The sequence below is a fragment of the Telopea speciosissima genome, chromosome 5, assembly GCF_018873765.1.
Source record: "Telopea speciosissima isolate NSW1024214 ecotype Mountain lineage chromosome 5, Tspe_v1, whole genome shotgun sequence".
Classification (NCBI taxonomy): domain Eukaryota; kingdom Viridiplantae; phylum Streptophyta; class Magnoliopsida; order Proteales; family Proteaceae; genus Telopea; species Telopea speciosissima.
In genome coordinates, this window is record NC_057920.1 from 48370185 (window position 1) to 48382721 (window position 12537).

Genomic DNA, 12537 nt, shown 5'->3' on the forward strand with positions numbered 1-12537 from the left:
ATTATGTGGCTGGATTCTTTCCCTTGGCAATCATGTCCAGACATGCTTCCTTTTCATGTGCTATCAGAAAAACAACAAATAGTAAAGAAGTACAAAATAAGTTTTATATAAAAGAGTTGATTTTCAAGGATGTTTGTATAATTTTTTTTCCTTTGAAAAATACAAAGCCTAAATGAATTGGACTTTCTGAACAGCTTGTATCAAACCAGATGTCTTCATTGCATGGGCTTAACTGTGAACTGCTGCATCTTTTGTTTCAAATATCGTGATTAATATTGTCTCTAGTAATGACTTGTTTAAAACATGTGATTCTTTACATCTATGCTCAATTTAATATTCTTACCTTTCCAGGTGTGTGATTGCGGAGCTTTTTCTTGAGGGACAGCCATTGTTTGAATTATCTCAGCTACTTGCTTATAGGAGAGGACAATATGATCCTAACCAGCTTCTTGAAAAGGTAGTTTTATTTTCCTGTTCTTCTTTTCTGCTATAATTTTCAAAATTCCGCTGGAATTCCAGTGTGATTTCATTGTTGCTTTGTGTTTATTCAATTTTAGTAGTGCTTGGTGATCATATTTGCTTTGTTGGATATTTGATTTTTGCAGATCCAGGATTCTGGCATCCGCAAGATGATTCTTCATATGATTCAGTTGGAACCAGAGTCCCGGCTTTCTGCTGATAGCTACTTGCAGAATTATGCTGCTGTTGTGTTCCCAAACTACTTCTCACCATTTCTCCATAATTTCTTTTCCTGCTTGATTCCCCTTGATTCTGATACCAGGGTAAGGAACTTCTGCAAAGTTGATTCCTTTAAAGGAAATATACTCAGCAGCTCCATAATGCTTCTTGGCTACATTTTTTTGTGTTAATTTGTCTTAGATTGCAGTGACACAGAGTGCCTTCCATGAGATACATAGGCAAATGATGAAGAACAAGGAAAGTGAGGAGATTGGTTCTGTATCATGTAAGTCTTCAAATACCACAACTGATGGGACTCCCCGGAAGATAGGCAATGCAAGACAGTGCTTGAATTCATCAGAGGAGCTCTTGAAGAAGAAAGAGCCGGATAAAGGACTGTTGAATGATCAGCTTCAGCTTCTTGGTGATATCAATGCACTCCTTAGGGATGTAGAACAGAGTAATCACTGCTTTAATTCTGAGCTGACTTCTGAAAATTCCCCTACTGTTTCTTCGGGAAACTCTGATGCAATAAATTCTGTAACTCCTCAAAAACCAACGAACGGCCAGAAGGAATCTCCAGGGGAGCTCTTGCAAACTTCTTGTAATGGGTTTAAGGGCAGGGATCACCCCCTTTTCAGAAAGATTATAAAGAGTGACTTGACTGCATTGATGTCTGAATATGACAACCGATTGGATACTTTTGGGATGCCTTCCTTTACAACAACCCAACATAATATGAGCTGTGAAGGAATGGTGTTGATTGCTGCACTGCTATGTTCCTGCATACGTAGTGTCAGGTTGCCACAGTTGAGAAGGGGGGCTGTACTACTTCTGAAGTCTTCTTCCTTATATATTGATGATGAAGACCGCTTGCAGCGTGTCGTTCCATATGTTATTGCGATGCTTTCTGATACAGCTGCAATTGTGCGTTGTGCCGCTCTGGAAACTTTGTGTTGCATTCTGCCATTAGTCCAAGAATTCCCTCCTAGTGATGCAAAGATTTTTCCTGAATACATTCTTCCAATGCTATCTATGCTTCCAGATGATCCAGAAGAAAGTGTACGGATTTGTTATGCCAGCAATATCTCCAAGATCGCACTAACTGCTTATCGTTTTCTAATTCAATCATTAAGCTTGAGTGAGGCAGGAGTTCTTGATAAACTCAGCACAACCCCAAAATCATCAGTTCCATCATCTGGACAGCTGCAGACTGAGAGAACTAATGCACAGCTTTCTCAGTTGAGGGTGTCAATAGCCGAGGTGATTCAAGAACTTGTTATGGGCCCAAAGCAAACTCCAAATATCAGGAGAGCACTCCTATATGACATTGGTAACCTTTGTTGCTTTTTTGGTCAGCGGCAGAGTAATGACTTTGTGTTACCAATCCTCCCAGCTTTTCTAAATGATCGAGATGAACAGCTGAGGGCAGTTTTCTACGGCCAAATTGTGTTTGTCTGCTTCTTTGTGGGTCAAAGAAGTGTTGAGGAGTATCTCTTACCTTATATTGAGCAAGCCTTAAGTGATGCAGTGCAGGCTGTTATTGTTAATGCATTGGAATGCTTAGCCATGCTGTGCAATAATGGTTTCTTGAGGAAGAGGATATTGCTTGAAATGATTGAACGTGCTTTGCCATTACTATGCTATCCAAGTCAGTGGGTAAGGAGATCGGTTGTCACTTTCATTGCAGCTAGCAGTGAGTGTTTGGGTGCAGTGGACTCCTATGTTTACCTAGCTCCAATTATACGCCCTTTCCTCCAAAGACAGCCCGCATCTCTAGCTTCAGAAAAGCCTCTTCTTTCATGTCTCAAGCCTCCTGTTTCAAGACAGGTATTTTACCAAGTCTTAGAAAATGCCAGGAGTTCGGACATGCTAGAGAGACAGAGAAAAATATGGTACAATTCATCTGCACAGTCAAACCAATGGGAAACAGTAGAGAACAAGAGGGGAGTGGGACAGTTAAATCCCATTAAGAGCTGGTCAGGCAAGCCACCCGATTTGCAGGGTCATAAACCTGCCAGCAGTGCCATGCAGCAAGTTGGGATATTTGATGGTGATGATGGTGATGCTAAATTAAGGGCAATGGGAAGCTTCATGCCAAACGCTTCAAGCACAATGGATATTCGTGATCCTCGTTCCTCCGAAAAGATGCAGTTTTCTGGCTTCATTTCTCCACATGTTAGTGGTGGAAGCAGTTCAGTTGGTGATGGATCATCTGAAGGAATACCTTTGTACTCATACAACATGGACAAACGAGCAACTGGAGTTGCACCTGCTGGATCTGATTCTGCATCACAGTGGAACAGCTTTGGGATTGGTTCATCATCAATGCCTTGGGTAGACTCACTTAATAAATCCTTTAGCTTGGCTAATTCATCCGTGGCACCTAAGCTTGTTTCAGGCTCCCTTAGCATTAGTAATGGCTCTAAGCAGTTCTACAAAGCGTTACGGGAAGCAGAAGGCAGAGAAAATGATCAAACTGTCTACATCACCAACAAGTTTCAAGACATAGGAGTATCTGGTTTGTTAAAAGGAAGTTCTATTAATGTGGAGGATGTCCCTTCACCATCTGATGCAACAGGATTGACATCTTTTGCCCGAGCATCATCACTTCCAGACTCTGGATGGAGGCCTCGTGGGGTATTGGTAGCACATCTCCAGGAACACCGTTCTGCGGTCAATGACATTACCATCTCATCTGATCACAGCTTTTTTGTAAGTGCATCTGATGATTCTACTGTGAAAGTATGGGATACAAGGAAGCTGGAAAAGGACACCTCTTTCAGGTCAAGGCTGACCTACTCTTTAGATGGAAGCCGGGCACTATGTGCTACAATGCTACGTGGGTCTGCACAAGTTGTTGTTGGAGCATGTGATGGAATGATACATATGTTCTCCGTTGATCATATTTCCAGAGGGTTAGGAAGTGTTGTTGAGAAGTATTCAGGTATCGCCGACATAAAAAAGAGGGAGGTTGGGGAAGGAGCCATTCTCAGCTTGTTGAACTATACAATGGATGGCTGTCCCAGTCAGACAATTATGTACAGCACCCAGAGCTGTGGGATCCATCTCTGGGATACAAGAACAAATTCAATGTCATGGACATTGAAATCAGTTCCTGAGGAGGGCTATGTGTCTTCTCTGGTGACAGGTCCTTGTGGAAACTGGTTTGTATCAGGGTCTTCGAGGGGTGTGCTTACTCTTTGGGATCAGAGGTTCCTTTTACCTGTTAACACATGGCAATATTCTCTAGTATGCCCCATAGAGAAAATGAGTCTGCTTGTACCGCCTCCAAATGCTCCCAGGTCTACTGCAGGAAGACCCCTGGTATATGTAGCTGCAGGTTCTAATGAAGTTGCCCTCTGGAATGCAGAGAATGGGAGCTGCCACCAGGTACTCAAAAATCACTTTACCTTTTTTTGGCTATTTTGAGCTTCCAATAAAAAATTAAAACATTTCCTAAGGCCTGCTACCTTTTCTTTTATTTTTATTTTCTGGTGCAGGTACTGCGATTGTCAAACAGTGAATCTGATGCTGAAAGCTCTGGCCTCCCTTGGGCCTTAGCCAGGCCTCCCAAAAAGTCCAGTTCTAAACAAGATATGAAACGAAATGTCAATCCTAAGTACCGAGTTGATGAGTTGAATGAACCCCCAGCTCGTCTTCCTGGTATCCGTTCAATGCTCCCCTTACCTGGAGGAGATCTATTGACTGGGGGAACTGACTTGAAAATTCGTCGGTGGGACCACTGCAGGTTTCTGTCAATTCCTTTCCCTTTCCAGAATTTCTTGTTGAAGATTTATTTGTATGTTCTAACTCTTCATCACTGTGTTGCAGTCCTGATCGTAGTTATTGTGTTTGTGGGCCATCACTGAAGGGAGTAGGAAATGATGAGTTTTATGAAACCAGATCTAGTTTTGGGGTGCAAATTGTGCAGGTATGTGAAAAGAATTGGTCAGATTCAGTGAAGAGAATGTGTTTGTTTTTATTCTCTTGGTGAAAAGCTGGAATCATACCAGCGATATCTGATTTTAACCATAGTTCGAGAACTCGCGAGATCTCGACCGAGATCTCTTTTTTTGGGAGGTCGAGTCGAGTTGTCATACGAGTTAAAAAAGTGCAAAATCTCGGTCGAGATCTCGCCAAGATCTTGAAATCTTGACCCAAAGTCCTTTATATGAGTGCCAGATCTCGAGATCTGGGTGAGATCTCGGTGGGAAATCTTGGTATACTAAGAAATTTTGGTATACAAACACTTTTTCATGCCAGAAATCAGGGCAAACACTTATTTATGCCTGTTAGAATAATGTACACCAGAATACCGTGGGGGTATTCTGGTCCTTTTGGGGTATTTTTTATGTTATTTAATGTGTTAAGTTTATATTGGCTGTGTGGGTTTAGTCCCACATCGCCTAGCTTACTTTATTTTGTAACTTCCCCTCTATTTATAATAGAGGGGTCTTTCTATCATTAATACAAGTTATTCCATTATTTTATTCCCTCTCTATGACCCACGGTTCAACCAACATGGTATCAAAGCTGGTCTAATCTAGGTTAGAGAGAAAAACCCTATTTTCTCCCTTCTTTTCCTCCAATCGATCTCTCCTCCTCTTCTCCCTTTTCTCGGTTTTCTCCTACTCCTGTTCTTCTCCCTTTCAGCCCAAAAACAGGGGCAGCACTAATGAGGTAAACATAATATCGATGACTTAGTGCTGCCCCCCTTTCTCTTCTATCGTTTTTTATTAAAAAACCTGCTGGAAGCCTCATCTGCGATTTGGAGTTCCCCTTCTTTGAGATCAGATCTCTATAAACCTGATCCTCTAATTTAGGAACACCCTATGCAGCCTTTTTCCAGCCCTATTCTACCCTATTCCTAAACCTCACTTCCCTTTTTCTTTATCTCCATAAATTGTTTTTTTTTTCTAGCCTAAATCCCCAAATCGATTTCACCTTGTCAAGGTTTTTCAAAACCCTGACTCCAATCGATTTTGGGGTTTCCCTTGTTTGATGCAGCCAATATTTCAGGGATATTTCCCAACTAATGCAAGCCCTAATCGACCTCAGTTTGAACACAATCTGATGGCTTGATTTGTCCCTACAGCAAATTCTTCTCATCCTGCCTTTTATGGTTCCCTGTTAAAACCCTAACTCAAATCGACATTAGGGTTACAAGTTTGAATTCTTGCTGCCTTTTTTGAGGGATGATTACTCACCTACAGAGACCACTCGACCTCAGTATTTGCCTCTTTCCAAGTGTTTGAAGACCCCTAACCCCAATCGATCCTTCTTTTCAGGGTTTTTTTCAAAACCCTGACCCATATCGATTTTAGGGTTAGGGTTGTTTGCTGCTATTGGAGTTTTTTGTTGATGTTTCTACCATCAAGAAGGACATTCTACTTCAACTATTTATGGCTTGACGAAGGTCTACTGCACAGGATAGCTGCTGCCCTCCTTTTCTGCAATTCTTTGGTATTTCTCCCACATGAAGATCCAGTCTCAATTACCAAGGAGATTGGTCATTCGAATTGGAGATCCATTTCAGCAGTTGTGGTCAGCATGTATTACAATAAACCAACACCTTTGACAAGTCATCCTCACTTTTGTTGAAGCCCCCTTCCCTACAATCGATATTCACTTTCAAGGTTTTTTACAAAACCTTGGCTATAATCGATCTAAGGGTTAGGGCAGTCCACTATTGCTGATTTTTTTAGGAGAGTTTTATAAACATCAGAAGAGTATTCAACCCATTATTCAACATCATTCATCAGGTTTTTTTAGTAAAAATTACGGTTCATTCTGTTGGCTTGGTTTCTTCAATTTATAACCTATTTCACTTACTTATTCCACTATGGCGGGCTGCTTCAACTGCCTATGGATTTGTCTGGTTATTTATCTTATATTTGCTGGTTATTTTGAGTTTCACTACCTACCTGGCTGGTGTTATTGATTGGCTTCAGTAAACATGACTGGTTGATGTGTTACTGCGGCCTTCATGTGGAATACTGCTGCCCTATGATTGTGACTGAGTTTCCTATTATTGGAGATTGAATTTCTTTCGTTATGGAAGACTCGAATCTGCTACCCTGGAGATCAGCTTATTTGGGACTACAACAATGTGTTCCACGGTTATTGGCTGCACCTACGAACCTATTCAATTATGTGGAGCTTTTCTGGTTCATATCCGGCTCACTTTGGAGCTTAAATCCTAGCATTGTTACTAATTCAGATCTGATCTAATTTTTTGTTGAAGCTTCTTCAATGCATTACTGTCCAGATATCTTCGTTAGTACTGTTTAGCATGTGGGACTTTATACATTGGAATTTTTGCACACTTGTGCCTCCTTGTTTGAAGATTGCTCAAGCCTTGAAGAATGGAGCATTTTCTTACTTCAAATCAGATCTGTATACTTCTCAGAGTTGAATATTAGAGTTAGGAGTTTCTCCCTTGCAGGGGTTTCCATCAAAAGTGTTTGTTTAATCGATGGAAGATGGTTGGAACTTTATATGTTGCATAATTTACTCCTACTTCATTATCCCACTGCTGTTTTTCCTTTACCACCTCCTAAAACATTCCTTTGGCATTCCCCATAACTACCTTGGAAGTTAATGGTATTCTCTTCTTTACCATTTCTTCTTTTTTTTTCTATTACACTTGGCAGTCATTGAAAAATTCTGGAATGTTGTGTTTTTCCCTTTCTCTTACATCATCTCTCTTATGTCCACGTACACTACACGTGAGGGGGGGATTATATACAGTATACCTACAGCCATTGCAGAGAGCAGAACATGCCGGAACACTTGGTGCAAAACATAGAAGGTCAGAGGTTTCACCATTGCCAATGGGTATCTACTTTGTTATTGGGTTAAAGTTTGTCATAAGGGGGAGGTTGGCTTTAAAGTTTTGAAGATGTTTGGTTATTGCCTGCCCATATGAGATCCTACAGTTTGGTTGTTTTTTTCGCTGCTTGATCTTTACTGCTACTTGACTCATTTGCCGGCTACCCTACTTACTTATCTTCAAGATTATAATTCAGAGATTCATTATTGGACAAAGATTGGTGAGAGATGCCTTTTTGCTGATCAAGTCTGTCCTAGTTTGAAGGTCTATTTGGGAGTTGCATTCATTTTGGACTTGGATTCTGCTACAACTTATTTTTTTCCCATTTTATTCAAGTTGGGCATTAGTACCTTGTATGCGCCAACTTGAGGGGGAGTGTTAGCATTGTTATGGAGAGAGATTTTTTCTTTAGTCCAAGCTGGATCTTCTTTCTTTAGTATTTGTATAATCCAGCTTGAGGGGGAGTGTTAGAATAATGTACACCAGAATACCGTGGGGGTATTCTGGTCCTTTTGGGGTATTTTTTATGTTATTTAATGTGTTAAGTTTATATTGGCTGTGTGGGTTTAGTCCCATATCGCCTAGCTTACTTTATTTTGTAACTTCCCCTCTATTTATAATAGAGGGCCTGCCTTTCTATCATTAATACAAGTTATTCCATTATTTTATTCCCTCTCCATGACCCACGGTGCCTAATATCATTTAATTTACTTAAGATATTATTCATAAATAAGCAAATACCCCCTATTTGAATCTAATAAAAATAGTTAAAAAATCAAATTCCAAAAGGAAAAAAAGTCAACCCCCATGTCAAGAACAAAAACTGGCAATTTTCAACTTTCTAATGTTGGGGTTTTTCTCAAATCTAAAAATTCCATAAATCTTAATATGGTAAAACATTTCTAAAAACCAAAAGTGCGGTAAAATATTCGTTTGTTTTGATGTCCAAAAAAATATTTTCATTCAGAGTGATTTTGACAGAATTCGCGCACACCAAATTAAGTTTGATCGGTACATAACTCCTTCAATATAAATCAGATTTAAAAAATCTTGGACTTGTTGGAAAGCTATGTATCAGGGAACTCGGAGCCTGATGCCCCTCGCCGTCTTGGCAAGGTTTGGCAATGAGACTCAGTTTTACAGTCATCGGGCAGGCGTCAACCCCCATATATGGTCTTATGACTTTGCGGAGACCTGTGTTTTTGGTAAACAGCCGCCCGGGCCTGGTCACTGCGACCCCCTTTGTGAGGAGGCACTCCTTCTCCCGAAGTTACGGGGCTATTTTGCCGAGTCAAGGCGGAAGTTGCAGGTTCGAGCCCCGTTAGTCTTGACCTAAGATCCGATGAATTTATCAATTCATTTTTCCATTTTCTATGAAGAGGGGGGAAAAAGAGCAGGATCTAATTCCCAGCAGGAGGATCCTTCTTTCGTTTCACATTTCTCATTGGACAAATCAAGTGTTAGCTTTCCAACAAGTCCAAGATTGCTTAAATCTGATTTATATTGAAGGAGTTATGTACTGGTCAAACTTAATTTCGTGTGCGTGATTGTTGTCAAAATCGCGCTGAATGAAAATATTTTTTTGGACGTCAAAACAAATGAATATTTTACCGCATTTTTGGTTTTTAGAAATGTTTTGCCATATCAAGATTTATGGAATTTTTAGATTTGAGAAAAACCCCAACATTAGAAAGTTAAAAATTGCATCTACCGTCGAAAATCCAGTTTTTGTTCTTGAACTAGGGGGTTGACTTTTTTTCCTTTTGGAATTTGATTTTTTAACTATTTTTATTGGATTCAAATAGGGGGTATTTGCTTATTTTTGAATAATATCTTAAGTAAATGAAATATTAAATGATATTAGGCATAAATAAGTGTCTGTCTTGATTTCTGGCATAAGTAAGTGTCTATCCTGGTTTCACACTAACTGAAACTCCTATTTTGACTTTGTTTTTGCAAAATCTGATAGTCTCATTGTGTTTAAATGGTCTAGAATAGGCTGAGTACCAAGTTTCAGACCCAAATTAGGTCTAAAACCCATCGAAACCAGGTTTCGAGTTCAAAAATAAAAAAATGCACCAACTCGACCGAGATCTCGGTTTTTCACAGGGTCGAGTCAGGTTCAAGTTCCGAGTTTTAGTACCTTGATTTTAACCCCCTACATGTTGGTAACTGCTTGGTTTTAAACTTCTTGACACAATCAACCAGGTGCTCGAGTCTAAACTGGGTAAAGTTGTTCTACTGTATTTAGCATTGCTGGGCTTTCGTCCTATTTGCATGTTCTTTCACCTCAATTTTTTGGTGGACTTCTTTCCCTCCTATTTCTAACATGTTGACCACTTCCTCTTAAAAAGCCAGAACAAAATGTTGGGTGAGTTGACATCCCACTTCTGCAATAAATAGCAGTCTAATCCTGGTCCAGCTTGGTCCATTTCACTGAATCAGTTAATGTCCTATGGGAACTTCTCTAGATGAAAGGGTTGGCTTAAAACAGTTACAGAAGAAATTTTTCCTACTGAAACAATCACATCTTATGTGGGTAAGCTTCTTTTGAGGTGGGATTATTACTGTGGGTTTGTGAAACACTGGGGACTTGGTGACAGTGATTTTGGTGAATCCCTACTTTTTAATACTGGGCTTTCTCCATCTTCTCTTCTCTGGCACTCTTTTGAATTCTGTGCAGCAATGACTGCTTATTTTATTTTTAAGTTATCTTATTTGATCTTATGTTTGAAACCTTCAGTTGCCTAAATTCATCGTGCTCGGCAGTCATCCTGTTACTGATTTGAAGACAATGAATTTTCAATGCTTAATGATTCGTTTGCTCACTTGGAACAGGAGACGAGCAGGAGACCTCCAGCAACTAAGTTGACAACAAAAGCTCTCCTTGCTGCTGCCGCCACGGATTCTGCAGGTTGCCACCGTGACTCTGTACTTTCGCTGGCTTCTGTCAAGTTGAACCAAAGGCTCTTGATATCAGGTAGTAGGGATGGTGCGATCAAGGTCTGGAAGTGAAAAGGTCCAAGTACGAATAAATACAGTAGATCACTGTAGTATGTAGATAAAATTGTTAGTTACAAATATGTATAGTAGGGTCTGAAGGAAATAGAAAGTTCTCACATAAGTGATGTCAATATCATATTTGTGATTGTAAAATTCCTGAATTATCCCTTCTCTAGGTTGTATAGAATGTTTTGGTGGAAGGGCAGAAATCAGGAATTTGAAAGCGAACATTTGTTTCTAATAAAATATTGTTTTATCTGAATTTTGGGTTCTGATTTGATTCACTTTCTCAAAGAATTAAGGATTCCTTTTCAGAATTTGCATGTTTGGTCTGCTTTGAAGTGAATGCATCATTTGGTATGCTTTCGGACTTTGTAATCCAGAGACTCTAAACTAACTACCAGGGAGGCTCGAGGATTGAAATTATAGACAATAGGCATATTAATAGATCACTGAAAGTAATTGCTCAGGGCAATATCTTCATAGTTCAGACCATTCTTTGTGCCTGAGAAACTTGTGACGCATTGTTTAAGGTTCTGAAAAGATTAGCTAGACTTTCAATCAGCTTGAACAGTTCAAAAAGGTTTCAAATGATCTTCAGAAAGTAATGCATAGATCATATGGTGACAACTCTTCTGATAGGGTCCTCTCCCCATGTGGATCTCCCACGCATGATTCTAAGTATTGGTATCGTATCGTCCGATACATCGCCGATATGTACAGGTTTTGCTAGTCACTGAACGATACCGTATCGGTAGCACAATATGGACAAGGGGTAAAATGGTTAGAAAACTCATTTTTAAAAGAAATTCAGGATTAATTTTATCTGATTCAGGCTAATACCATATCGATATCGCATCGATGTTATGTGTTGTCAATACCCGTTTCAATAGCGTGCACTAAAACCATGCTCCCACGTCCATCAACGTTTTCCATTTTACAAGACAAAAACCAATGGCCACTAATGCAGTGATAATTCCAAAAATACTGTCAGGCGGACAATCACACTTTGTTGAAAGTGATTGGTGCTTTGCGTTAGGCTGGCACAAGGTGTTGTAAAATATTGGTTTTTTTTTTTTTTATGGAAAGAAAAATTAATTAAGGGCCCGTTTGTTTGGCAGGCAAAAAGGGGTGGGACAAGAAAAATCGTGGGCCCCACATGGCCACATGTATCGGTATCAAGGGTAGCAAGGAAAGAAAATATTAGTAAACGATGAGATGGAATAATAAAATAATAAAATAATAATATAATTTATATCTCTACCATTCTTACAAAATCGTAATGAATATGGTAGGACTTTGAAGAAGGGTGACATGGGATAATTCCCTTGCCACATACGCAGACAAAGCATTTAATGCACTTTAGCATTTAATGCATATTGTCTATTATTTTAACACCCTATGCAAACAAATAACTTTGGTTTTTGAAACTTTATGGAAAACCTTCAAAGTATCCCACCCTTATAATCCTACCCAAATTTTTCCATCAAACAAACAGGGCCTAACTATCGAAGGTCTTACAAGTCGAGGAAAATATAAATCCAGATCCTCTACTGTCGAGCTGCTCGGCAGGACCATGCAGCCCAGACACAGTGAGGCATGCAGTGACTGCCTTGCCCCTGCCCAAATGCCTTGCCCGAGTGGGGGTAAGGCGGTCATTGCGTGCCTCACTGTGTCTGGGCTGCACGGTCCTGCCGGACAACTCGGCAGTAGAGGATCCAAATTCGGAAAATATACATATTGATAATTCTGAGATAGAGATGAAGAGATAAAAAGGGGAGGGTTAAAGTCTCATAAAACAAAATGCTAATGTTACAATCAAAATAAGCTAACAGATGCTGATGTTACAATCAAAATAAGCTAACAGATCAACCATAAAATTTCTCTCCTGGTAGACATGAAGGAAGGAAACTCTAAAAAACTAGGAAGCTAAATGAGTGCAGTCCTTCAAAATGTTGGATATTCATTCATCGAGGTGGATTCTGGTTGATCCCTCATAAAGAGCTGATGGCTAAAATATT

General features: G+C 39.8%; 1 protein-coding gene across 1 annotated transcript in view; it reads left to right on the forward strand.

Annotated features, from left to right (window-relative positions):
- The window catches only part of LOC122661744 (serine/threonine-protein kinase VPS15-like), a 35442-nt gene extending 24670 nt beyond the window's left edge, over nucleotides 1–10772 (forward strand). Inside the window, exons 6-11 of the mRNA XM_043857244.1 lie at nucleotides 352–457; nucleotides 606–782; nucleotides 880–4071; nucleotides 4182–4429; nucleotides 4513–4612; nucleotides 10352–10772. Coding sequence (XP_043713179.1) covers nucleotides 352–457; nucleotides 606–782; nucleotides 880–4071; nucleotides 4182–4429; nucleotides 4513–4612; nucleotides 10352–10528 — 4000 coding nt within the window. The 3' untranslated portion in view covers nucleotides 10529–10772. The remainder of the gene's footprint in view (nucleotides 1–351; nucleotides 458–605; nucleotides 783–879; nucleotides 4072–4181; nucleotides 4430–4512; nucleotides 4613–10351) is intronic.
- Nucleotides 10773–12537: the final 1765 nt, after the last annotated feature.